The sequence below is a fragment of the Vulpes vulpes genome, chromosome 15 (assembly GCF_048418805.1).
Source record: "Vulpes vulpes isolate BD-2025 chromosome 15, VulVul3, whole genome shotgun sequence".
NCBI lineage: Eukaryota > Metazoa > Chordata > Mammalia > Carnivora > Canidae > Vulpes > Vulpes vulpes.
The window spans coordinates 87,421,063-87,448,221 of NC_132794.1; the positions used below are offsets into that span (position 1 = coordinate 87,421,063).

Here is a 27,159-nt window from a genome sequence, read left to right on the forward strand (position 1 = left end):
AAAGCAGTCAGACTAAGACACATGTGTCCTGATAGGCATAATCCAACCAGGAGGCACAGAAATATAAAGAGCTAGGGGGATGTGGGGAGAGCACCAATAGTGTCTGCTGCACATGCCAAAGGAGATGTTACCCAAGAGAATGGCAAACTGCAATCACGGAGAACACCTGGCTACAAAATGTCCCTCAACTATATTTCTACCCAGTTTAGGGTTGCCAGGTTTAACAAACCAAAACCAAAATTGTAAAAAAATAAAAATAAAAAAATAAAAAAAAATGCAGGGATCCCTGGGCGGCTCAGCGATTTGGTGCCTGCCTTTGGTCCAGGGCGTGATCCTGGAGTTCCAGGATTAAGTCCCACATCGGGCTCCCTGCAAGGAGCCTGCTTCTCCCTCTGCCTGTGGCTCTGCCTCTCTCTCTCTGTATGTCCCTCATGGATAAATAAAATCTTTTTTTAAAATGCGGTATTTGGAACAGAAATTACTTGCCATTGTTCTGAAATTCATATTTAACTGGTCGCCCTGTACCTGGGATTCTGGTTGAGGGCTACCTTCCCCAATTTGTGATTTCCTTTTATCATACTTTCCACACCTTCTTATACTATTAAAAATGGTATGGAGGGATCCCTGGGTAGCGCAGCGGTTTGGCGCCTGCCTTTGGCCCAGGGCGTGATCCTGGAGACCCGGGATCAAATCCCACGTCGGGCTCCTGGTACATGGAGCCTGCTTCTCCCTCTGCCTATGTCTCTGCCTCTGTGTGTGTGTGTGTGTGTGTGTGTGTGTGTGTGTGTGTGACTATCATAAATAAATAAAAAATTTTTTAAAAATGGAATGGAGGTCAGATGCACAGATCTGGCAATTCTTAGCTCTTACAGTACTTGGAATCCTATTAATACAATCAAGTCCTAAAAGAGCGAAACTGACAATGCATCAGTATCTACTTGATTTTCCAGGGATCACTGTGAAGAAGTCAAACCCAACTCTCACCAATTTTTTTTTTTTTAATTTATGATAGTCACAGAGAGAGAGAGAGAGAGGCAGAGACACAGGCAGATGGAGAAGCAGGCTCCATGCACCGGGAGCCCAACGTGGGATTCAATCCTGGGTCTCCAGGATCGCACCCTGGGCCAAAGGCAGGCACTAAACCGCTGCACCACCCAGGGATCCCCTACCAATTTGTATTAGTGTAGGTAGGCAGACATCCTAACATAGTGGTAGAAAGCTGGGACTGTGGAGTTGGGCACCCTGAGTTCAAATCCTGACTCTGCTACGTGGTAATAGTGACCTCTGTAAGTCTCGGTTTTCTTCATCTGTACATTGGGGAGGATAACAGCCCTTACCTAAAACATTAATGTAAATATTAAATGACACGTTCCAAATAGAGTACTCTTGGTAGATTTCAATAAATGTTAGCTATCAAAAAATCAATAATAACAATAGTTTAAGGAGATAAAAATTTATGAGGGTTTTTGCCATTTGGAGTAGAGGTAAACCTTGTTTACCTCCCTGTCTTCAGAATGCGCATGAAAGCATCCAGGAAAGCCAGAACTGAATTCTGATCATGGCCTGTGAGCCAGCTCCAAAATCTGCCCTGAGCTCTAACACCATCTCCTGAGGCTAGTTAGAGACCATTCAGAAGGCGATAGTCTCTGAGCAATGGTTCAGAAGTTAAGAGAATCCAGGGACTTCTGGCTGAGAAGCCTGAAGACCTCGCTGAGCATCACTCCCTGCCATACTTGCCTTTAGAAATGTATGGTTCATTGTCAGACAGGTGATGAGTACCAGAAGCATTGGCCTCTGGCCTGGGCACCGGGACGGGGGGCCTGTTGGCCAGGTCCACAGGAAAGGCCTCATCATCATCCACCGTGTGATACACATCTTCCTCCTGACCACTGTGGTGCAGCTCCCTCTCCAAACTGGCCATTCCCATGCTGTTACCTAGAAACACAGAGACAGGTGCCTGAAAGCAGTGGCTAAACAAACTCGGTGACTGGCAGTCATAAGAGCAGAGAGAGTGGACCATAACTTATTTGTACAGTACTGTCTTTTGGCAAAGATCTTCTCCTATATTGTCCCCTGTATGGTCTACTAAGAACCCCATGCGAAGCAACTGAGAAAACACTGATGCAACCTTCATTTGCCTGCCCATCAATGCAGCAAAAGGGAATGAGCACTAGGCTCATCTTAGTTGTATTTATTGCTAGGATTCAGTTATTCATCCCAGTGGAACTATAGAAAAGAGAGCATAGCCCCCAAAGAAAAAGGACACTTGGAACCACCCCCAGGTTCCCAGGCAGCAGCGTGAGGGTGGCCACAGACCTCACCACCAAAGGTTCCAGCATCCTCATCTTCAGCATCAAAATGACTTTGTTGCAAGTGCTATTCCAAGCATATTACCTGAGTTACCTCCTTTGATTATATAATGACATTGTGGAATAACTACAATCATTATTCTCATTTTGCAAATGAAGAAACTGGGCCCTTTGGGATTTAAATAACTTGCCCAAAGTTACTTAGAGCCAGACTGGCATCCAGGAAAGCTGACTCCAGAATTTGTGCTATTAACCTCCATGCTCTACTACTCTTTTGCAACCTTTGCCCACACTCTGCTCTCCATCAACGAGAAAGATTTAGGACAGAAGCAAGGAACTCCTCGTCTGTCCTTGGGGTCCCACAGCCATAAGGTTTTCACTGCCTCCTTCCTGGTGGAAGGCTGCAATATTCTGTGCCAGGACCTGAATGTTGTATCCCCTTGGCTTTGAGAATCTCAGCAGACCTGACTTTGTATGCCATTGCTCCTCATACACGTGAACTGTGGTGATCCTGAGCATATTATATAACCTCTCTGAGCCTGATTTCCCTCTGAGACCTATTCACAGGAGTATTGTGAAGACAAAATGAGATGGTAAAGGAAATGCAGCCAGTGCCTACACATAGTAGGTGTTCTCCTCTAACTTCTTTCTTCTCCCCAGCAGTCAACAAATCTTTATTAAATACCTGTTTGAGATACAGGAATGAATAATGCTTGGGCCTTCTTCCTATGGGATTTCCAATCCAGTGATTTATTGGAAGATTTTTAGTTGCATCTTTTCTGAGCTGCAGGGAGACTGCTCTTGGCTTCTCTGTATCCTGAGTCCAGAGGACTGACCAACCAGGGGGCCCCAACTCATCCCAGGGCTCTAAGTTCTGAGGCTCTGCCTTCGGGAAAGTTTCCAACTAGTGAAGAAGCTCCCACCTGTTTGCCTTTGAACATCTTGTACAAGGGCATGAGTAGTTCTGGAGAAGCTTGTCTTATGTCAACAAAATGAGGTGTCCTGGGTAAACAGCTGGCTACCCTACCAGTGACAGTGATTTCCAAGGTGCCTACCCCCATGCACACAAGAACTTAATTCTGCTTTTACAGTGTGGAAGCAGCCATAGACAATACTAAATGAATGGATACAAAATGTTCCAAGAAAACTTCATTTACAAAAACAGGCAGCTAGCTAGGCTATGGTTTATCTACCACTACTTAGAACTTTTCTTTCCTCTTCACTGTCAGAACTACTTTTTCCATCCTGAAATCCATCCTCTTAGCACCTGCTTTCTATGCCTACTTCATCAACAGACCCTGCCCCCATTAATTATAAATGATTGGACGGAGTTAAGGAATTAGCCACACAATTTAACACCCTCCTTCTCTGACCTTCAATGATAATAATAATGAGAAGAATGAAAACAATCATAAGCCTTCATTGCTTGCTCTATGCCCAGCCCTGCTCTGAGGCCCAATGGACAATAATTCATTTAATTCTCACAACATTCACCTGAGGACACTGAGGCCCAGAGGAGTTAAGAATTTGTCCAAGGTTTTCCAGCCAACTGAAGGGGGAACTACAGATCAGTGTTTGTGTTCTTAACCATGACACAGCACAGGCTCAATTTAACAATGTTTGTGTATATTCCCCCTATGTTCTCCACCTTCACCAGGGCCCTGATCACATCTTATTTTCCTCTGTGTCCTTCAGCCCAACATCCAGAGTAGCACTTTGCTTAGTCAATACTCAATAAATTTTAGTCAAAAGAAACATATGCATTTTAAAACAGGTCTTGTTGAAGGCAGCTTGTTATCCAGATGAGTGGCTCCAGTGGTGGGAATTCCTGGCCTACTGTTACAGGCCAATGGGGAAGCTCACGGGGATGGAGTGTCTTCAATCATGCTATCTGCCAGGTATGTGGCAGTCCATTCCTTTAATGGAGTAACCATCATATGGAAACAGGCAATGTCTTACATTTGTTTCTCTTTCCCTCTTTTTGCCTTCCTGTTCACAGTTGCAAATTACCTTCTAAAAACTTGCGAATCATGGAGTCCTTACTGGTCCGAGAGAAACCATCTCCAGGGATTGGATTAGATGCACTGGCCTGAAGCATTTCGACATCTAGAAGAAAAGGAGACTAAGAGTTTATATGTTGTTATTCCACATAGGCAAGGAGATTATACAGATGGATATACAAGGTTTGACAAATCAAAAGGACCAAGAAATTCAATAATTAATTAATCTATCCATCTTCCTTTGCATTCATCCATCCATCCAACCAACAACTATCTATCTACTTAATAAGGACTCCCTGTAAGTGTGAGGTATAAAGAAGAGTAACATTCATGACCCTCAGGCCCTTTCCTAGACCACAGGTCTCAAAGGTAGATATGCTCATCTGCATTTGAAACAATGGGCTTAATTTTTAAGTGTATAACTATAGCATTGTTTATAACAACCAAAAAACAACTGGAAGCAAAAATAACAAAGAATAGGTATACTGCGGCTTACTCAAACAATGGAACAGTATGCAACAGTTAAAAAGAACATGTTGGAGCCACTTCAATCAATATAGTGCCATCTCAACCAACATAGCAACAAGAACTCTATTTCTAGGTCACCCATGGACTTGATTATTTATAAGGAGGAAGCATATTGACTTGGTTTTCACTATTAAACATAAACCCACAAAGACCCAAACCATGTGTGAAAACCATTCGGTTAGCACAGTACCTTCTACTCCAACCTGAGTAACCAACAGTACCCTATTACTTTATGATTCTGAAGTATGCTTTTTGGGAGCAAAATTTCAACCCTGCATTAAAAGTAGACCTTTGATAGTATCAAAGATTGCATTCTCTATGTCATATCACATAATTACTGAGGATTTATTTGCTTAGGCAAAATAGTTTGAAGTTGAATAGTATACTTTGGGAAAAAATGGTTTGAATGTAATCAATATACATAGATTTGCCATTTCCTAATCACTTTGATCTTTGGGAACCAGCTAAATAAAATCTGGTGGATTTGTATGAAGATTTCTCTGTAACTATGTCACATTTCCCAAGAATAGTCACTGAAAAGAGGTCATGGTCATGAAGTAGTATTAAGGATAATAAACTTCATGTGACATAATCCTAGTTTTGAAACAAAATATTTCTATATACATAGAAAAAACTAGAGAGAAATATGTCAAAATGCATATAGTAGCTATTTCTGAAGTAGGACAGAATATGGACATTTTATTTTCTATTTTATATATTTCTTTGTCTTCCATATTACCCACAGTGGCTTCTTTGGCTTTCATAAATGAAAAAAACCTTATTAACACTTTTCTTAAATATCCAGGTAATTATGATCAAATATGTACAATTAGATTTCCAAAGCAAAAATAATTTCAGGATATTAAAAAAATAAATTGTGGCTCACTTGTCAATTATCAGGTTAATTGATTTTTTTAATTATAAAAAAATGACTGATTTTAAACTTCCCAGGGACCAGATATTACATTATTACAAAGCAGAGCTCTTACTGGACCTTGTTTCAAACTTCCATATTCCTGTGATAATTAAAATACAAATTTTATGACCATAAAATAAAAATCATTGAATGAAGAATATTGAATGAAAAAGTTACAGACTGATGTTTTTCAGTATGATATGGTTTATATAAAGTTTTAAGGCTTATAAAATATTACAAGCTGGGAGGGATAAATGTTGAATTCATGGTAATGGTTGCCTCTGGAGAGGGAAAGGGGGACAACTGGATTCCAGAGGGGATTCATAGGGGGCTATAATACGTACTTTAAAAAAAAACCCCCAAGATAATAACAATGAAAGGAAAAAGAAATACATATTCTTGATTAATCAGAATCTTTAACAAATATATTTTAGAAAAATCAATATAGTACCTATTGCCCCCAAGAAGGGGAGAATAAGATTCTATATTTGTATTTGATTATATATACAAAAAGAAGCCCTGGAAGTAGATGTAAGAAATTAAGATCAGCGGTTTCCTAGCACGAAAAAGATGAGGGACAAGGACTAGAGAAAGACTTTTCACCATTCACCTTTTTATACTTTAGCTTTTTAATCTACTGAAAAAAATATATAAAGAAATACAGGGCTCAGATCATGTTTGTGTTACCTGAAGTATCACCTGAAAAAGAAGAAAAATCCATTCCTTTTTTCTACCTTTTCAGTTTATTGTGGAGACATTACATTGACTATAGTCAAGAGTCCAAAGCTTGATACTCTCTAGTCCAAAGCTCTGTGATTCCAAATGAGGAACCTCTTCTGTCACCACTGAATTCTATAATGTAAACTGTAGAGAGATAAAGGAACTGATTCTGAAACATACCCAGAGTTGTTTTCATTTTAAAAAATAAATCAGGATCCCTTGATACAACACACTGAGGAGATCACAGCACCATTTCTACAGTATTCTTGCCAAAAATTCACAACCTCGGTCCAACCACAGAAAACATATAACAAACACAAATTGAGGGGCATTCTAGAAAATAGGTGATCAACACTCAAGACAAGGAACGACTGGGGGACTTTTACAAGTTGGAGGAGAAATAACCACATGCGCTGTGGAGTCCTCTGTAGGCTCAGTATCTAAGATCCCATCAGTATCTAGCATCCCACCTGCAGAGGTAGGGATAACTAGGGCATCAGGAGCAAGGCCTAGAGGTCAGGTGTTGGTACTACACCAATGTTAATTCGGCTTTACTAATTATGCTGTGGTTGTAGAAGACGCTAGTACCAGGGAAACCTGGATGAACAGTATACAGGAACACTAGCATTTCTGCAACTTTCCTCTCATCTAAAAGCAGTTCAAAATAAAGGTTTTTTTTCTTTTTGAAAAAGGAGGGGGGAACTGGAGGAGGTGGGGAGATTTGAAAAGCAGAGAAGAAAATGCAATGGGAAAACTAAAGAAGCACAATCCCCAGGGATGACCTACCTCCCCTGTCCACCTATGTACCAAGTCACCTTCCAGTGACACTTGTGAGCCATGCACATTGGGTACTATGACCAAGGTGGGGCAAAATGACCTACCTGTGACAAACAGATCTTTCTATATTGTAATCACACCTTAACTGGATCTGCTAAATATTAGTCCTGGGACCTTAGTAGAGTTATTTCTCCTCCTTGAGCTTGGAAGGATGAAGAGAGGCTCGGGACTAGGATCAATTTTGATTCTTCCACTCCTAGCTGGAGGATCTCAACACCCATCAGTCTGACACCAAGCAGACTGTATTAGATCCACCTGATCATGCAGGCTCACAAGATGACTGAGGGCACCAGTCTACTCAGGAGGACGCAGGACACAGGCCAGCAGGACAGGGCCCAGGAGCATTCCTCCTTGAGGGCAGTCTTTGTGCCAAGTCCAGCAGCTCACATGCAGGGAGATGAGATCTGTGTCAGGCAGGTGGAGGGAGCCACTCTAGTGAAAAGGCCATCCTCATGGCCCACAAGAGTAGCACTTCTCATGGCAACTCCTCAGGCACACTTCCAGGGTCCTCTAAGCATGACAGTCACTGTTCTCAGGAAAGCCCAAAGTGTGCTGTCCCTTTCAGGTATTTAGAGTCCACATATAGCTCCTCCCAGTTCCAGATGCAATTTACCAACCAATTAGGGGTCATTTTTATCATAGGCAATGTTGCCTAGAAACATAGTTGACATTCGGACTCTTATCAGGTTACCAGGGTAACAGAGCTGGAAAGGCAACCGAAGGTCAAATTCTCAAGCAGAAGGGGAAATGATAGCTGTTACATTTAACTCTTTGCCCATGATTATCTTGGGTCAAGTTGTTTAAATCCTCTCAGCTTCTCTTTTCCTGTCTGTAAAACGGTGATAAGAGTAGTATATATATCTCAGAGGTTTGCCATGCGTATTAAATGAGAAGCTGGCCACATGCCTAGCACGGTGCCTAGCCCAGAGAAAGTGCTAAAAATGCTAGCTGCTACTACTATTATTCCTATTGTCTTTATTATTAAATAATATACCTAAGCTAATGTCCTAAGCAGAGAACAGTTTTTTTTTTTAAAAAAAGGACTCAATTCATACTTAATCATTTTTTTCTTTTAAGATATATTTCTTTATTTTAGAGAGAGTGGAGGAACAGAGGGAGAGGAAGACAAAGTCTTAATCAGACTCCCCACTGAGCAGAGTCCCAATGCAGGGCTTAATCTCATAACCCTGGGATCATGACCTGAGTCAAAACCAAGGGTTGGATGCTTAACTGTGCCAACCAGATGGCCCCTACCTATTCTTTTTTTTTTTTTTTTTTTTAAGATTGTACTTATTCAAGAGAGACAGAGACAGAGATAGTGAGAGAGAACACAAGCAAGCAGGGGAGGAAAGAGAGAAGCAGGCTCCCCGCTGAGCAGGGAGCAGAGTGCATGGCTTGATACCAGGACTCTGGGATCATGACCTGAGCCAAAAGGCAGACACCCAAGTGACTGAGCCACCCAGGTGCCCCGCCTTTATTTATTCTTTTTTTTTTTTTCCGCCTTTACTTATTCTTAACAATAACTTTGTTTGAAGTCAAATCTCCTTCAGAGTAACAAATGCTTATGAGTTCATTCTAATATCTGAATTTTGACACATATTCTCAAATATCACACATACTACATTTCCTAGTAAAAAACTACACCCATTTAACATTTTTATATTTAAATATACTTGAAGCATAGGAGAATTCTTTTTTTTTAAAAGATTTTATTTATTTATTCATGAGAGACACACACACAGAGAGAGAGAGAGAGAGAGAGAGGCACAGGCAGAGGGAGAAGCAGGCTCCATGCAGGAAGCCCGACATGGGACTAGATCCTGGGTCTTCAGGATCACGCTCTGGGCTGAAGGTGGCGCTAAACTGCCGAGCCGCCAGGGCTGCTCCACATAGGAGAATTCTTAAGATAACAAATGCCAATGCTTTATAATAGAATTATGTGTGGAAATCTGACTCACAGACAAGGTTTGCCAGGCATTTTCTGGATCATGGCTCTTGAACACCAAGTCCCAGACAGACAGAGCTGCAGGCTTCTCTCCTCCTTTGCCAAGGCTCTACTGATGCAGTCCAGACCTGAGTTGGAGGCCCCATGCCTGTTTACCCTGTGCTTTTCTGAGGTCTATCACGTTCTTTATTTGTGGGCTCAGCAATGAACACCGAAGGGAAATTCTAGCAGCTCTTCAATGCCTTCTGGCCCCATCCTGTGCTGCCAGGATTATAGGTAGAGGCTAACCTTAAAGACAGAGGCTAAATCCAGAACATGTGAGGCATGGCTGGAAGAGCATGATGTGCACAGGGTGCAGAAAAGGGAAGGAAGGTGGTCTGCAGACACAGGAGAAAGCCTAGGGATCAGCAGTAAAGACTCTAACAAGGGCCAGAGCCAAGTGAATCCTCTGCATTCAGGGGGAAATCAAGTTAGAGAAAGGCAGCAACTGAAGCCAGGTGAGCAATAGAGATGAAGACACTGGCCACTGACTGAATGACTAGTGCAGGTCAACATCAGGGCCAGAAGTAGGGGGTACCTGCATGGACTCTGGCATCCTGGAGAACTGGGCTCAAACCCCGGCTCTGACTCTTACTAGCTCTATGTCCTTGGGCAAGATATTTGATATCACTCAGCTTGTGTATCTCCATCTGTTAAGTGGGGATAAATAGTACCTACCACATAGGAAAATGGTAGGGGCCAATGGAGACAATGCTTGTAAAATATTTAGCAACAGTGTGAGGCACTAAATATTAATGGATACCATTATTATATTGAGGCAACCTAGATAGTGTATTAGTTTTCTGCTGTTGCCGTAAAAAAAATTACCGCAAGCATAGTGGCTGAAAACAACATAAGTTTATTACCTTACCATTCTGTAGTTCACAACTCTAAAATGAGTCTCACTGGGCCGAAATCAAAGTTTTGAGAGGACTGCCTTCCTTTCTGGGAGCTCTAGGGGAAAATAGATCTCCTTGCCCCTTCCAGCTTCTAGAGGCCACCTGTACTCCTTGGCACCAGGAGCTCTTCCTCCCTCTTTCAGACCAGCAATGCCAGGCACCAAACTTAGCTGGACTGAGTCCTTCTCACAGTCATCTCTGGTCTGTTTTCCGATTCCTTCTTTCACTTCTAAGGACCTTTGTGATTATACCTGTATTATATATAGGGTCTATCCCTGTAATCCAGGACATTTCCCCTTAACTTAAGGCCAGGGGAGTAGCTACTTGAATTCCATCTGCAACTCTCCTTCTCCTTTGCCAGGTCATCTAGCCCATTCACAGATTAAGGGGCTCTACTCTGCCTACCACAGATGGAAACAAGTACCAGTACAGTTAGCCTGCCACAAATTTCCTTCCTACACGGGGCTGGCAAGGGCAATATGACACAGGGATTAAGGCACACTCAACTCAAGTAAGTCCATCGTGGCCACACATGGCCTCAGCAGCCCTGGCCTGATGTAGGCATTGCACACTGCCTTAAATGAAGTTACCTAAAAATGACTTTCTTTCCACTTATATTTTAAATAAAATGACTCTTTTCATACTGAATTGAACATAAATATCTTTGAGTTAGACCAATGACAGCAAATATATACATTGACCTCTGAGTCTCTATTCTGTATACTCAAGGCAGACACTCACCAGGCATAGCATTCTTTCTGGACTCAGAATCTTTAGCACAGCTCCTCAGGCTCTCAATACCAACTAACCGGGGATCCCTGGGTGGCGCAGCAGTTTAGTGCTTGCCTTTGGCCCAGGGCGCGATCCTGGAGACCCAGGATCGAATCCCACATCAGGCTCCCGGTGCATGGAGCCTGCTTCTCCCTCTGCCTATGTCTCTGCCTCTCTCTCTCTCTCTCTCTCTCTCTCTCTCTGTGTGACTATCATAAATAGTAAATTTAAAAAAAAATACCAACTAACCTACCCTGGCACATGAAATTATTTTTCAAACACCATTTGCCATATCTATGGTAGGTAGTAAGTCCTAGGAATAACAGACACTACCTTTATAATAATAAATGAAGAGTCAGGTTTTTTAGAGTCATGCATAATAAGACTCTCTCAAATTCTAAATGCGATAACCCCATGCGCACATACAAATCAGGCACATAGTGAGTATCATCTCAGTGAACTGTAATACACAGGAAATTCTGGAGGTGAAGGCAGCCTGCTTCCAGACAAGGACATTTTGTAAAGGAAAACAGAACAACAAATCCCTACATTCCTGGATGCTCAGGGTTTATACTTCAGATTCCAAGCACTTAACCTTCCCCACTTGTCAGTTAACAATAAACTCAAAAGCCCAGAAACCTGCTGGTCTAGGAGAAAGTGCAAAGTTCTTTCACTTCAGTAGACCATAGAAAGAAGAAAATATGTAATAAGGAGACCCAGGTGCCACGGCCTTCAGGAAAGAGCCAGCTACAGAGTTACACTGTACTTCATTTAGGGAGTCAATCAGAAAGAACCCATCCCTGGAATGAAAGAAGCTTGAACAGATGAGAGAAAGCCTAGGCAGGCACTTAATTAAGGAATGAGTCAAGAGCAATAATGAATTTTCAAAGAAACCCATATGATACTCCTCAGGGGACATAAATCTAGATCACTTAGCTGCAGTGGAAACTCAATCCAGATTATGTGTTGTTAATTTAATATAAAACCTAATCTGAGTATCTAATACAGTAAAATGTCAGATGCTGAGAGGCTATTCTGGAAAGGCTCTCAAACTCTGAAAGCAGGCCAAAAGATTTTTCTTTTTAGCAAGGATTTTTGTAGCCAAAAAAAAAGAGTCTTAGAGCAAAGAACAGCATGGGAAAGCATTTGACAATGACCTGAAACCTGACTGGGGCCATATGCACTCAGGTGGAATACAGTGCTTTCATCGCCCATGTCGGCAAGGTAGTCCACCCTCCCCACATCCTAACGGAGAAGTGATGAGAGGGAGAGAGGCAGAGAGAGGGAGTGATGGTCACACACTGGGGAGAGACACAGAAACAGAGACAAAGAGAAGGGAAACAGCAATCTGAAATTACAAGGGGTAAGGGGCGCTGAGCAATGAAGCAGGAAAGGCTAAGAATGAACAGGCTAGGAGAAGCAACAAGTCTCAGGGATCTCATGCCTCAATACAGCACCCCTGGCAAGCACACAGACTCTATGCTGGGCAGGACTCCATCCACAAAATTGAGTTCGAAGTGGGGTGCAGGGGACACCATGACTTGCTAAGTCGCACACCCTCTTCCCCTCATTCTCCACGTCCACAGCTGTCCCCTTGGTGCACAGTGTCCTCTTCCTTCACAGCACTGTCACAGTTTGTAGTTCTCTATTTAGTTATGTGTTATTTCTATTTAATATCCAGCTCTCCTGCCAGAAGGAGAGCTCTGGGAGGCAGGGATCTGCCCTCTTATCTACTGACTCCCTGTCGCCTGACACAGTGATTGAAACACACGAGAGGTTGGATCAATACTGCTGAATGAATGAATGAATGTTTGAATGGACAAATTAGCGAGGAATAAACACATGAATATGGACATGGAAGTGTCTGGGTTTTGTGAAGGATTCTGAGCATTTTCCAAGATGAGAAAAGAGGCAATCCAGGCAGCAGGAACAGCATGGGCAAATTAGAGGAGACAGGAAAGGAAAGGCAGCCAGGAGCACTGGAAGGGCCATTACTCCCCCACCTCACCCCAAGAAATCCCGTGCTCAGGGCCATCTATCAGATGACTCACCACCACCTATCAGGAAAGTCCTTGCGCTGGAATGTCAACGAACTATTCCACCCCACAAAATCCAGGACAACTTTCTATTTTCTGGTACTTTCAAATTCAAAAAATAGTTGAGCACCTGTTGTACCTATCGTGGATGATCCAGGCTTCATGAGATGGGGTGTGTAACCAGAGAAACATATACATAACCAGAGTGCAAAGTGATTTGCTTGCAGGGCCCCCAGGACAGCCTGACCCATGACTATACAGGTATAGAGGGGAGCATGGTCACTGCTGGTGGTGGGGATTTTATCTTATTAGCTTTTAAAACACTTAATTTAGGGGCACCTGGCTGGCTCAGTAGGTTAAGCATCTGCCTTCAGCTCAGGTCATAATCCCTGGGTCCTGAGATCAAGCCCCATGTCAGGCTCCCTGCTCAGTGGACAGTCTGCTTCTCTCTCTCCCCCTGCCTCACTCCTTTCCCCCACTCATTCTTTTTTTTTTCTCTCTCTCTAAAATGAAATTTTTAAAAATCTTTTAAAAATAAATAAAACACTTAATCCAGCATGCTTTCAATAAGTGCCTACATCTCCCACACAGGTCCTGTACACCTGGGGAAACATGGAGCAATGGGAGTCAGGAAGTGCCTTGAGCCTCCCTTTGCCCCACTGGGTCAGTTTCAACCCTGGACGGCCTGAATTTCTATTTAGTGTTTGCATAAACTTATCCTTAATAAAGATATTTATTTATTTATTTATTTTAAGATTTTATTTATTTATTCACGAGAGACAGAGAGAGAGAGGCAGAGGGAGAAGCAGGCTCCATGTAGGGAGCCCGACATGGGACTTGATCCTGGGACTCCAGGATCACGCCTCGGCCGAAGGCAGGCGCCAAACCCCTGAGCCACCCAGGGATCCCAAGATATTTATTTCTTAATATATAGTAAAGTTAGGAAATTGATGGTTTAAATCTGTCTTTAACAAAAAATTCTCAAGAGAATGGGGAACAGAGTTGAAGGTCTAATAACAAAGGCATGTAGTTACCACCTGGTGGCAGCATAGCTAAACTAAAGACCATGAGTGTGAGGGGTGTGAGTGACTGTGTGCAGGTACGTGTGTGTACACCTACGCAAGTTCAGGGAAGGAGAGCCCAGAGTGGAATGATAACATCTCAGGGTCAGAAGCCAACATCACTCCCCTGCCAACTTTACTCATCATGGGCAGTTTCCCCCATAACCTTCCTACCTAATGGCTGTTTGGATTCCCTTTGGAGAAGGAGACCTTACTACTCTTCCTTTTCCAAAATTCAAGTCAGAAACAGGCAGATTTGTCGCAATACATTTGAGTGACCCCCAAAGAAGTAGTAAAGAGCTGGTCTAAAGCCTACACTCCATAATGCTCATCCTGTGAACAAATGTAGGAATAAACATAACTTGCTTTCCTTAATACATTTACTTTCAGCCTCGAGGACTGAATGGTAACAAAGGTAGAGCACTGAGAAACCTGGCTCTTGAGACATCTGGAAAGAGCTCCTATCTAAGTGTCCATCCCAAGGTTGGCAAATGCAGATCCTAGAAGGACAGGCCAGGAGAGTCCTCTGTCCCAGTGGTACAGCAGACAGACTTGCCTCTGGGAATATGCAGACCCAGATTCCTGACCCAGTTCTCCCTCATTGGGACTCAAATAAGCTAGTAAAATCTGAGCCTTAGTGTTCTCCCCTGTGAAATGGAGATAATTCTATCCACCTAGCCCAAGGATGATAGGACAAAATAACAGATGAGATCAAAGTGGTCCACTTACTTGAAAGGGCTGGTGGACACTGCACGTTATTACTGTGCTGGTTGGTGTTGCAAATACATATCTTAGATTTATCAGTTTTTCCTGCTTATTTATGAACTAAACTGTTTCTCTCCTAGAGAATCACTGGTGATAAAATGAATAGTTCCTCCCCAGGTACAAGTTGCTGCTCCTTCTGGGCCAGTAAGATAGTCCTTCTTAAGATTAAACCACAGAGACAGAAACACAAAACAAATCATATCTAGAATCAGAAAATGCAGTTTATATGATCCGGCAAATGAAAAATGCAGTGAGTTTCCTTTCTCTATCCACAGAGCAGTCAAATTCTTACAGCATATCTATTAGTGGCCTCCTTCTAGCTCCAGGGCAACCAGAATCCCCCTGACCCCATATAACTCTACAAGTCACCAACAGCCACAAACTAGGCCTGCTCCATAGCACTCCACTGCCTTGGGAAGTGCTGGAAAAGTTCATTGTTCCTCCTGTGACTGCCTTTAGCATAACCTGCAGCTTTCCACTGGTATGACGAGGAGATTTCTTGTGTTGGAGCATCCAGGTGTGTGAAGGCACTCTGTCAATACAGAACAGCTAGGGAAGCAGGGGATTCTTTAACCGTTCAACTACCCTGTAGTTAGGACACAAGACAGAAATGTGGATACACAGTCTCTGACTTTCCAAGTAGGTACCAGTTATCCTCCAAATGTTCTTTCGTGAATGGGTCTCTTCCAGATTGGAAAGGACTGTGTATTGGCCCCTCCTGTCTCCCCAACACCCAGAAGAGGCAAGCAGCTAAAACACATTAGATGTTCCAGAAACACTTGTTGGGTCCATAGAGAGATAAATGGAAGTGCAAGTGCAGAGGGTGCCAGGGGCTTCTTGGTGAGCTAACATTGGGGCCGTGGCTGTAGCTGCTAGATGGCTTCTTTAGAAGAAACTACAACTAAAACTTATAGCAGTAGCTGGAGGTTTCTGGCAGGAAATAAGGAATACGGTCCTAGAGACAGAGACCTCAAATGTGAGCTCTATCACTTATTAGCTAGGAGACTTTGAGAAAGTTGTTCAACTTCAGTTTTCTCAAGTATAAAGTGCAGGTTAATCAAAGCATCTTTATGTGGCTTGAAGGATTCAGTGAGATAGAGGATGTGGATGCAGGGATGATGCCTTCTCTCCTCACCCCCCTGCTAGGTCATGGCTCATTCGAGAAGAGCTTCTTCCAGCACTTCTAGTTCTCCATGTCAGGTGCAGGAAGGTAGCATCTACTGAACTTTCCCTCATTCTCCCCGCTTCCCAAGAGGGGCAGCCACTTTATCTAGCAAACACCTACCAATGACTGGACCACAGCTTCCAGGTGCTGGGGTTGCCATGTCAAAGGCCCTGCTGGTGTCAGAGTCTGCCTTCGGCCCCTGAGCTGTCCACACCCTCTACTCCAAGGTGCCTTCTTGGTGCCTGCTTTTCCCTTCCTGGGTGGGAGACTCAAGCTTACCCCCCTGCCTCGTGTGCCCAAAGCCCCTCTGTCTTCTTCTTAGCCTGAAGGTTGGCAATACTCAATCTTGCCCATTCCAGAAAGCCCTCTGTCAATAAAGCTGATGTGTTGATGGGTATTTGTCTTGCCTTTCTTGAATCTATTGAATAGTCCAGAGGGAAGAAAGGCTAAATTTTAGGAAGTGTTTCAGAGTGCTTAGCATTTCATAGCAATTGGTAGTGACATATTTAGAAGGCTGTTTGAGGGCCTGTGGTAGGTCCTCCTGCTCCAACTGTGCATCGAAGTCCAACATTATTTAGACCAGTGGTTCTTAAAGGCAGCAGTACTGCCCTCTAGGGGAAGCTTTGAAAATCTAAGAGGGGGGAGACAGAACATAAAGACTCCTAACTCTGGGAAACGAACTAGGGGTGGTGGAAGGGGAGGAGGGCGGGGGGTGGGGGGGAATGGGTGACGGGCTCTGAGGGGGACACTTGACAGGATGAGCACTGGTTGTTTTTCTGTATGTTGGTAAATTGAACACCAATAAAAATTAATTTATTAAAAAAATAAAAATAAATAAAATAAATAAAAAAAAAGAAAATCTAAGAGGGGGGTTTTAGGTTGTCACCAGGATGGAGGGAAATGACAGTAATTCCCCTTATCCTTGGGGGACATATGCCAAGACCCCTAGTGGATGCCTGAAACCACAGATAGTACCAAAACCTAAATATACTATATTTTTCCCTGTATAAACATACCTATGATAAAGTTCCATTTATAAATTAGGCACAGTAGAAAATTAACAATAATAACTAATAATAAAAGAGAACAACTGAACCGATATACTGTAACAAAAGTTATGTGAACATGGTTTATTTCGTTCTCAAATATTTTACTGTACTTACCCTTCTTGTGATGACAGATGATAAAACACTTACGTGATGAGATAAATGATGTAGGCATTGTGATGTAGCATTGGGCTACCACTGACCTTCTAAAGATAGGTCAGAGGGAGTATCCACTGCTTCTGGGCCATAGCTAACCACAGGAAAGTGAGACCTCAGATAAGGGGTCTCGAGACTACTGCAGTGGTATTTAGCAGGGAAAGATATAGATACCCTGCAATGTGCAGGGCTATCCTGGATAATGAAGTGTTTTATGCCCTTCATGATTTCTAAATATTTCATTAGTCATATATATAGGTTAAGAAAACTGTTTATGATATATATTTGCACTTATATATGCATATGTACATTTCTATGCATATGAACATGTGTATAATTCTTAATATCAACAGGCACAAAGAAAAATATGGACAAATACCCCACCAAACTATTAGGAGTGCCTCATTGCTTGGTTTTGGGTAGAGTCATACAGACTTTTAGTAACTCAGTTATGCATTTCTATTTTGTTTCAAGTTTTTATAAGAATGTATTACTTTCACTATTGAAAAAAACAATTAAGTTAACCACCAAAAAAATGGGCAAAATTTGTTAAACAATTTACAAGAAAAATGCTGTCCTAAAGATATGATATTTTAGAAATAAGTTTATTATATATTAATCCATTAAAGTTAGGCTACCCAAAAAAAAATCTGTCTATAAATTTCTAAGCCTAAAAACTAAACAGCTTCATATATAAATACAATTTGTATTTCTGCATGGTTTTAAAATGCATGGAATCTTTAGGGATTCAGTTAGTATGAACATGGAAAGGAGACTGTGAAGAAATATTTACCACTCAGGAAAATCCAGGCCCTGATACCAATATTGCTGATGGTAGTCGAGTCACTGATACAACAGACATACATTGGTTGTTCAGCATTTGAGGCGTGATGTCAGGGATTCTGAGTGAAGATGCCTGTAGCTGACTTTCTCATTATGTCCTCATGCAGAGCCATACTGAATCCTTCCTCTCCTTTAACGTCTCTATTTCAATCAGGGCATATATGTGATTTCTAAATTTTCACACATAGGTAGTCTATATTATATACAAATGGCATGTCAGGGTACAAAAGGCATTATGAAATGTTTGCTACAGAAAGGGCCTATTAGGACTGACAAGGCTGAGAGCCACAGATTTGGCCCCTCAGATCACAAAGCAATGCCTCCCTCAACTCTGACCTCCAGGCTTTTGCCTACACTTTCCAGTCACTCAGCAGTCACAGCAGAGGAAGTTTGGAGAAGGATTATGCTTGTCACAGCACATGATGACAGCTCTAACTCTGTGTAAAACAGGATCTTCGTCTCTCTGGGGTGGGGCAGTGGTAAGCCAGGGACTTCCCCCCACCCTCCACAACTGCACACAAGAATGAAGAAAGCCATGTGTCAGCAATGGATGGAAGTGGAATTGGGCTGTGCTACTTACAGAGATCTTCGGTGGCAGCTGGGACAAAGGCAGCCATGGACTCATACAGCTCTTCATCACAGCCGGGGTTGAGGGAGCACTTCATGAGCAGGTCTGTGGAGAGGTGGGCCATGGACTCATACACGGCGTCAGCCTCCTCCCCTTGCATCAGTTCCTCTTTGATGTGACTCTTCAGCATGTCCACAGTTTCCTGAAAGAGAAGATAGGACTCACAGGCACTTGGAGACACTCTGGCCTTCTAGGTAGAGTGAGGCCTTCAGTGGGCTTGGGACAGGCAAAGTAAAGGTTCATACAGGTCACCATTCAGCTGTCCCACCAGCCTGAAAGCTCCCAAAGGCTAGGTTCCACGTCTTTCTCTGATTGTTTTGTCTTTTTTTTAAATCTTTGTATCTTCTCCCAACACTAAGCACGCAGTCATGCACACAAGAGATGATCATTAAATGTCAGATGACCAGAGAATATAAATTAAAAACTTTTTAATAAGCACCTATTGTGGGTGCTTGTGGGTCACGCACATATATCACCTTATGTCATCCTTTCCAAAGCTGCTCAAGAAAGTTGCAATATTCCCTAAAACACAACTCAGAAAAACCTAGTGCCTTATTCAAGGGCGTGCAGTCCTGCCTTCTGACCTTTCTACTGTACCCTGGTTCCTCCACAAGAAACAAATGACACTCACGACTGTAACCCTTACTGACCAACCAGATGGAAATCCAAATGGGCTAAACAGGGCTGCAGCTAAAATGTTCTTGCACTGATGTGTAGGCAGATGTCCCTCAGAAGCACACTGCCCAGTCCCTGTTCCTTCTAGGAGGCTGCTCTGAAGTGTTTGGTTTGATACACTGTGTGCCCAGAGGAGAGACAGTCTTGGCTGAAGCACCCTGCAGTCAGACAGGCTGCCCTCTATCCTTCTGCCTCCCTGTGGAGGTGAAGACAGAAAGTTGGCTTCTCTGAAACCTCTGTACAACTTTTCCTGGTAAGAAACTTCAGTGTTTCACAATCCTTATTTCAGCACCAACCCACAAAAATCCTCATTTTCATCATCACTACCCCAAAAGAGCTAATCTGCTATTCACACAATGTGTTGGTTTCCTGATGAGACCTAAGGACTGGCCCAGGTGACAGCTGTGAAGTACTGGGAGACTCAAGGTCTGGCATTTGGTTTCAATGTGGTGGATAGAGGAAATGGGACAGTTCTTAGAGGTCATAAAAACATGCAGGGACCTTCTGGAAGCAATGCTAAAGATGATTATGGTTGGAGAGCAAAGAAGATATGAGAAATGTGAACCGGATTAATTTTGGTGCCAACTGAAAAGGCATTGTTAAACTTCCCTGTTCCCTACAGTAGAATAACAAGCCTCAGCACCGGCATCAAATTAGGTTTGCATCCTATCTCCACCCTTGCTGGCACAATTATTCTGCCTTTCTAAGCCCTTCTCCTTGTTTGTTACACAGATAACAATACCGTCAACTTCCAAGGATTGTGGTGAGCATGAAGTGAAACACGGCATTTGCCAATCAAATAAATTCAATAAATACTGATCATGACTGTGAACACACAGTATGTCCCCAAGAAAAACTATTGGCGTGGAAATGATATGCTGCATTTTATACATTTCTGACTTCAAAGTAAAGCTGAGTAAATACTCCTAGGCTGTGAGCACCTTTTAGCCTCATTTATGTCAATGATGCCCAAAACAGGCACTCATGCTATTGCACTGTTTGACACAATCACTCCCAAACTGTGAGGGGCCCCCTTCCATGCTTCAGTGAATTGCTGCCTTGCAGACTGTCAAATACAGAGTACAGAGTTAAGTTTCTGGGGAGGTGTAGGCTCATTCCCATATGGAGATAGAGAGCAAGACTAGACTCTTTATTGTTCCTTTTGAGGTGTCAGCCCGTCCATGAGAGGCTGAGAGTCTTCACTGTGACTCGTGACGGTGAAGGAAAATCAGGAAAGAATGGAGTCGGAAAAGACAGGTCTCCAAGACAAGAGAAGCGACATTGGGGCATGGAATAAAGCCCAGGCACGGGATGAGATGACACTCAAAGAAATTCTCAGAAGTCAATGATCAAGGAGGACCTGGGGGTCCAAAATCAGATGAGCAAATAAATTGGGCGTATCTCTCATAAGATAGGCAGAGACTCAGGAAGAGAGATAGGCCATTAGCATAAGGGGGAGCCTCACAGTTGGCCTCCTGAAGCAGAGCTTTGCTGTGCAGAGCTCTCCTGCAGTCTCTGCTAAGGACAGAACCAATCCTAACAGTTCACCCAGATATGAGAATGGGCGAGGCAGCTGGGAGCATCCCACCAAAGTACCTTGGAGATGGTATTCGGGTGGGGAAGAGGGACCCACATCAACGTTCAGCAGATTTACTCTTTTTTCTTTCAGGGTGGACCTCAGTGCTTTATATACATTATTTCCTTTTATCCTGAAAACAATCTTATGAGCAGAACTAGCATTACCCTCCTTCTGTACATCAGGAAACTAAAAGAGAACAGGTACCTGATTTGTCCAAGTCACATGGCTGACAAGTTTTGGCACAGGAATGTGGACCCATGTGACTCCAGGGCTCAACTCTTAAGCCCACACATACTTGCCCTGCCAGAGATGAGGCACATGAGCACATGCTAGATAGAGATGAAATCTAACCATGTCTCTAGTGAAAAGGTAGCCCTAGGACCACATAGTACATCTCCATTCCTAGGGCCTCTCCCACCTTGACCTTACCACATACTCATCGATGAACTGCCGCAGGTCCCTGAAGCCATGTTTCTCAGCAATTGTGTTGGGATAGTGGCCATGCTTGTTGGCCACACTATATGCCTGCAGGGCTCCTGGGCAGGTGAGCAACAAGGCAGTGAGGTTCTTCAGTCCGTATTTCGCAGCAAAATGCAACAGGGTGGGCAACTCTTCATTCCTTTGATCTGAAAAAGTGTTAAGGAAAACAATGGACAAAAAAAAATGAAGGCACAGGCACCCTTGTTCATGGAGACAAAGCTGGCAAGCCTACCACGGCAGCCAGCAGGCACTCGATTATTACTTCTTGGTTGACTGACCTAATATCTGACAGCTTCCTTTGAGGCACAACTGAAGATTATGCCCTCAGATGACAGAAGAAATGATATGCTCATTAATTAGCAAATCTAATAATTAATATCCTACATTCTTTCTCTAAAAGTATCAAAGAGAGGATCCCTGGGTGGCTCAGCGGTTGAGTGTCTGCCTTCAGCCCAGGGTGTGATCCTGGAGTCTGGGGATCGAATCCCACTTCAGGCTCCCTGCATGGAGCCTGCTTCTCCCTCTGCCTGTGTCTCTGTGTCTCTCATGAATAAATAAATCTTTAAAAAAGAATAAATAAATAAAAGTATCAAAGAATCCTGAAAAATGATACTAATTCAAAATATGCTGATTTTCTGAAGGCTTAAGTAGCAGCCACAAAGTATAACAGGAGTCATGTTTTGACCTTCTCTGCATATTTTGTAACACTTTAACAATTGCTTTGTGCTGATTAAAAAAAAAGAAGTCCAACTTCTTAGCTCTTATTCCAAATTTCATAAAGTATGCCAAATAATCCTAGGTATGTTAATTAGCCTTTCCGTGGCCCTCAGTTTTGAACTAGAAGATATTTCCAAACTATCTCAAAAGGGCTGGGAGGATTAATAAGATGGTATTCAGTGAGTTCTTTGTTTAAGGTTTTGAATGTTGGTATTAATACACCTGAACTGCAGCATGTCCATTAACCCTCTAATTCATGGGAAACAAAGTGTTCCCATGGCTTAGGGTCCTTGGATCCCTGTAACCCCTTCTATCTACTAATATCTGGATACAGCAAGCCTATCAAGAAAATAGACATGTATGTGTTGTAGAGTTGGGGACAAATCTTTCTTTTGTTTGTTTTCATAAAAATTGATTTCTAAACTCAACAGCGATAGAGACATATACTTTTATGTACACACACATATACACATACAGATTTTTTTTAAAGATTTTATTTATTCATGAGAGACACAGAGCGAGGGCTGGGGGCAGAGACACAGGCAGAGGGAGAAGCAGGCTCCATGCAGGGAGCCCAACGTAGGACTCGATCCCGGGTCTCCAGGACCACAACCTGGGCCGAAGGTGGCGCTAAACCACTGAGCCACCCGGCTGCCCCCCCACCTTTTTTTTAATAAAACAAACCAAGCTTCCTATTCATCTGGGGATTAAGGGTCTGAAATAGTCCCTAGGACCCCACATTGGCAGGCTATGAGATACTCCTTCCTGAGCCCCAAGTTTAAGAACAGAGAATACTAACACTGCTGAAAGTAATGCAAGAATATTCCACAGTAGAAAAATGGGGAGAGGTAACAAGAGAATGCCCCTGGGAGAAAGACTTGAGAGTAATATAACCCCATCCTTCTGGCTCTCTTGGCTATGAAAGGACGGGACATAGGCAGAGGGCAACCAGGTTTCATGCAATGTGAAGGAGGAATGATATCCACAAAAGCACCCTAACAGGCATTCTGTCCAGCCCACCAGGCACCATCCTCACATAAGACGTTATCCCAGCTCCCAGCATGTCACATGTACACACAAGACTGCTTGTCCCTCATTGAACAAATGTTTGTTTTGAGCCTGCATTTAGCCACCTGAGCTGGTAGCCTAGCAGAGCAGACAGACAAGCTGAGGAGAACTAGCACAGAGGGCACCTGGCATGCTAGAAGAGCCCACAGCACATAGACAGAACCTAGAACCTACCAGAGGTTCAGAAAGGTCTTCCTGAGGAAGTGCTACCTAAGCCACTGTAGGGAGGTGGAGAGCAGTTAGCCAGGTGCATAGCAACCAAGAAGGACAGGAAGAAACTGCATTCCCATGAGTTCAGGTAGCAAGAGGCAGGCAGAATTTTCATCAGGTGAAAGAAGTTAATACTTCCTGTAGAGCAGAGCCCAGGGATAGAGGGGAGAGAGAGAGAGATGAGGGCAGAAATCCAGCAGAAACCCCTTCCCAACCCCTTGGGAAGGGCTTGGACACATGTTATGAGTTTGGACTTTATCTAGAAGGCAAATGGGAACCACAAAGGATGTTTATGTTTAGCATGAGGTCGAGGTATGCAGATTTCCAACTGAGAAGACTCTCTAGCTAGCCAGGAAGGAATTGTTCTCCAAGAATAAGCTACAGGGCAGGAATGAGCAAAGTACAAACACAGGGTGACTGGACACTGAAGCCAACAAACTACAATCAACCCATGGCTGCTTTCCTGCACTTTGGCTTTTTTTTTTTTTAAGATTTTATTTATTTATTCATGAGAGACACAGAGAGAGGCAGAGCATAGGCAGAGGGAGAAGCAGGCTCCCTGTGGGGAGCCTGATGCGGGGACTCTATCCCCAGGCCCCGGGATCATGACCTGAGCCAAAGGCAGATGCTCAACCACTCAGCCACCCAGGTACCCCCTGAGCTTTGACTTTTGACTTACTTGTCATCATATCCTCTTCTTCCAGCTGGTTAATTCCAAAGAGGTGTAGTCCACTCGCAGGGATGTTGTTCTTCAGAGACTCCGTCAGCAGTTTATCGAGGGTCTCTGTGTTGTAGGGCACAATTTTAAAGGCCTAAATACAAAAGTGAAGAATTTTCAATCCAGCAGATTCAAGGCTGAAAAATCATGAGCAGAAACTACATGTCCAGAAAATTGAGCTTTCCTTTCACCATCCCTACCTGACACATGAACTCCACAGGATTGGCAGCATTGGACAATAAATTCCCAATTTCTTCCATGTCAGTATAATAGCTGATAACAGTTTCACACACCACTAAATCCCCGGAATAGATCTTCAAGGAAACATTCCCAGATGAAAAGCCTAAACAGAAGAAAAAAAAAAATACCATGAATGTGCCCAGGAAAAACAAGGGTCCAGGAGAAAGTGTTCACAGATTCACCTTAATGGTTAAGAAATTAACCAGAGGATGGAAGGAAGATTTGGGAGGTAGGTAAGGGATAGAGAAGTGAGGGGAAGGGTAAAAGTGACAAGTGAGCCAACTAGCACAGTAGAGGCCTCTGAGTCTGAGGAATTGTCCTCACCAGGTCCACAATTTAATATTTGGAAGATTTTCATCAGCTTTGTTCACTAGAGTAGGCCCAGGACCATGATAAACAGGAAGAAGAGTTGAGTTTAAAGCACAAGGACAGCAGTTGCCACAAGGTGGGGAAAGATCCTGGCAGGTGGAACACAGTGCTTCCACAACATGGGACTTGGGAGAATTGATTCACTGGCTCTGTTGCTGTCATTATTATGTGCTCTTTCTCTTTTCTATCACAGGAAGGGGTTTTGAGGGGGAAAGAAAAAATTAAAAATACACCAACCACAAAGATTCGATTCACAAAAGAGGAAATGCAACAAGTAGAGAACATGGAAAAATATTCAGCCTTGCTAGTAATCAAAGAAATGCAAATTAAAACAATGGGCTACTCTTTAAAAAGACATCAAATTAGCAAAGATAACTTTAAATGACAATGCCTAGAGTTGGTAATGACACAGCAAACTTGATAGGAGTAATATTTCAGGAAGCAAGTAAGCCTTGCTTATTTTCCAGGATCCTTAAAAATGTCTATCGGCTCAGGGATTCCATCTTGAAGAAATGCTCCTAAATACATGCATGCATAAAGATGCTTGATATATTATAACTTAAAATAAGACAGTAAGAAATCAAAATCATATAAATACATAACAATGAGATGAAAAATTAAAAGATGATACTTCTTTTCAATGGAATATAATGCAGCTTTAAACAATATGATTTATAGAAGATACAAGTCCAACACAAGGAACTGGTTTTATAAATTATGATACAATGGATTACCTTGCAACCATTAAGCATTATGTTGTAAAAGAATATTTATTAACATGGGAAAATACTCATAGGTATCTTCTAGATAATGAAAGTGGCCTATAAGACTATACAAAGCTATGTACATAAGATGCAAAAAAATACAGAAATCACTGATTTCCTTTGAGGCATATGGGCAATTTTCTATTCACTTTTCTTTACCTTGGCTGTATTCTTCAACTTTTCAGTATTAAGCACATATACTTTTATAATAGAAAAAATATGTTATAAAATGGAAAGTTACAAAGTCCATGGGGTAAAGGGACTCTGTCTGAGAGAATAAATATAAGATTATATCAAGAAAAACAGAATATTGAGAACTCTGTTTTTAAAATTGTGAACAAAGGTCAAAAGACAGAGTAGTAGCCTGGTGACTCTATTTCTACTTTCCTCTAATTTCAAAAAATTTTAATATGTTAATTTCATAAGGATAAAAATTTTACTATATCCATTTTTTCCCCCATCACACAGGTATGTTTCTGCAACTTCCTTTTCCCTTAAATAGAACATGACAACCAAATCCAAATCTTGGCTGTCACTTTTCTCAGTTGCTGAATAAAGACAGGACAAGTAAAAGAAAGCAAGACTGGGCCTCTTTCTAAACAGGATTGCCTGATTTCTGGAGGTAAATGGGGCTACTCACTGGGGGCCTTCACGGAAACGGTGTATTCATTCTCCAGCTTGGCTTCCACCCTTACTGAGGGAGAATCCTCAGGAGAAAATTCTGCTTCTGTTGACACCCTCTCATCCAACTTACATCTCACGATGACGTAGACTGTGGTTTCCGCCTGGAATGGGAAAGCAGTAAGTGTCCCCTCTCCCTCCTGGGTGCCCTATCAGGGTGCTGGGTAGAGGGTCTCCCAGCTCCCTGAGCCCCAGCTCTATCTAGTGAAGCTATCCAGAGAAGGGTGGGGTTTGCTGTCCAACACTGGGCACAACTGCCATGGGTCCCAAAGAAACAAGTTACAAAGACCAAGAGTGAACATTTACAAACCTGTACAGCAATTTGAAGGAAGCAATTTTATGTCTGTTGAATCTAATATAATAATTTAAAATCCTTGGGCTTGTATTTCATATACCTTTTTAATCTCATTTTTATAGCATTTCTTTTTTATTGCATTTGATTAAAGCATTGGTCCATGACATACTGGAAAATTTGACAAACAAAATAAAAGAGGTCTTCACAGATGGTTTGAGAAGCACTATTCTGACAGTAGCCTGGCTACTCAACATGAAGCCAACGGACAGCACTGGAAGCTGATTTGAAATGCAAAATCTCAGGCCGTGCCTGGACCCACTGCACCATCAGAGTCTTTATTTTACCAAGATCCCCAGGTGACTCACATGCACCTTACCATGTAGGAGGAACCAGCCTAGAGAGGCCAACTTGGGTTCTGCTTCCCATGCTGTTTTAGAATGGGCAAAATACCTTATTGGAGGACTGATTTTGCCCAGGCATGAATAATCTGAATAGCTATTTCACCTGGCTTTAAGATTTTTTGCCAGGTCTGCCACATACAATTATTTTATTGTGCTGGTTAAGTAGATGAGCCTCTTAAGACTTGAACAGGTAATGACAGGCTGTCCAAAGAGCAGCACTTCTGGTGCTAATCCCCAAACGTTCATCCTATAATTCTTTTATAAAGACCTCATAGGAGGCCTTCATGACCAGGGCCAC

At 42.7% G+C, this 27,159-nt stretch overlaps 1 protein-coding gene across 4 annotated transcripts in view; it reads right to left on the reverse strand.

The window, feature by feature from the left end:
• The window catches only part of PIK3AP1 (phosphoinositide-3-kinase adaptor protein 1), a 116,109-nt gene that overhangs the window by 30,365 nt on the left and 58,585 nt on the right, over window positions 1–27,159 (reverse strand). For all 4 annotated transcript variants that reach the window (XM_072739654.1, XM_072739653.1, XM_072739656.1 and 1 more), the window contains 7 exons: window positions 26,125–26,269; window positions 24,312–24,454; window positions 24,073–24,205; window positions 21,348–21,544; window positions 18,617–18,806; window positions 4,320–4,415; window positions 1,738–1,935 (listed from right to left, as the gene is read on the reverse strand). In XM_072739654.1, coding sequence (XP_072595755.1) covers window positions 1,738–1,935; window positions 4,320–4,415; window positions 18,617–18,806; window positions 21,348–21,544; window positions 24,073–24,205; window positions 24,312–24,454; window positions 26,125–26,269 — 1,102 coding nt within the window. The remainder of the gene's footprint in view (window positions 1–1,737; window positions 1,936–4,319; window positions 4,416–18,616; window positions 18,807–21,347; window positions 21,545–24,072; window positions 24,206–24,311; window positions 24,455–26,124; window positions 26,270–27,159) is intronic.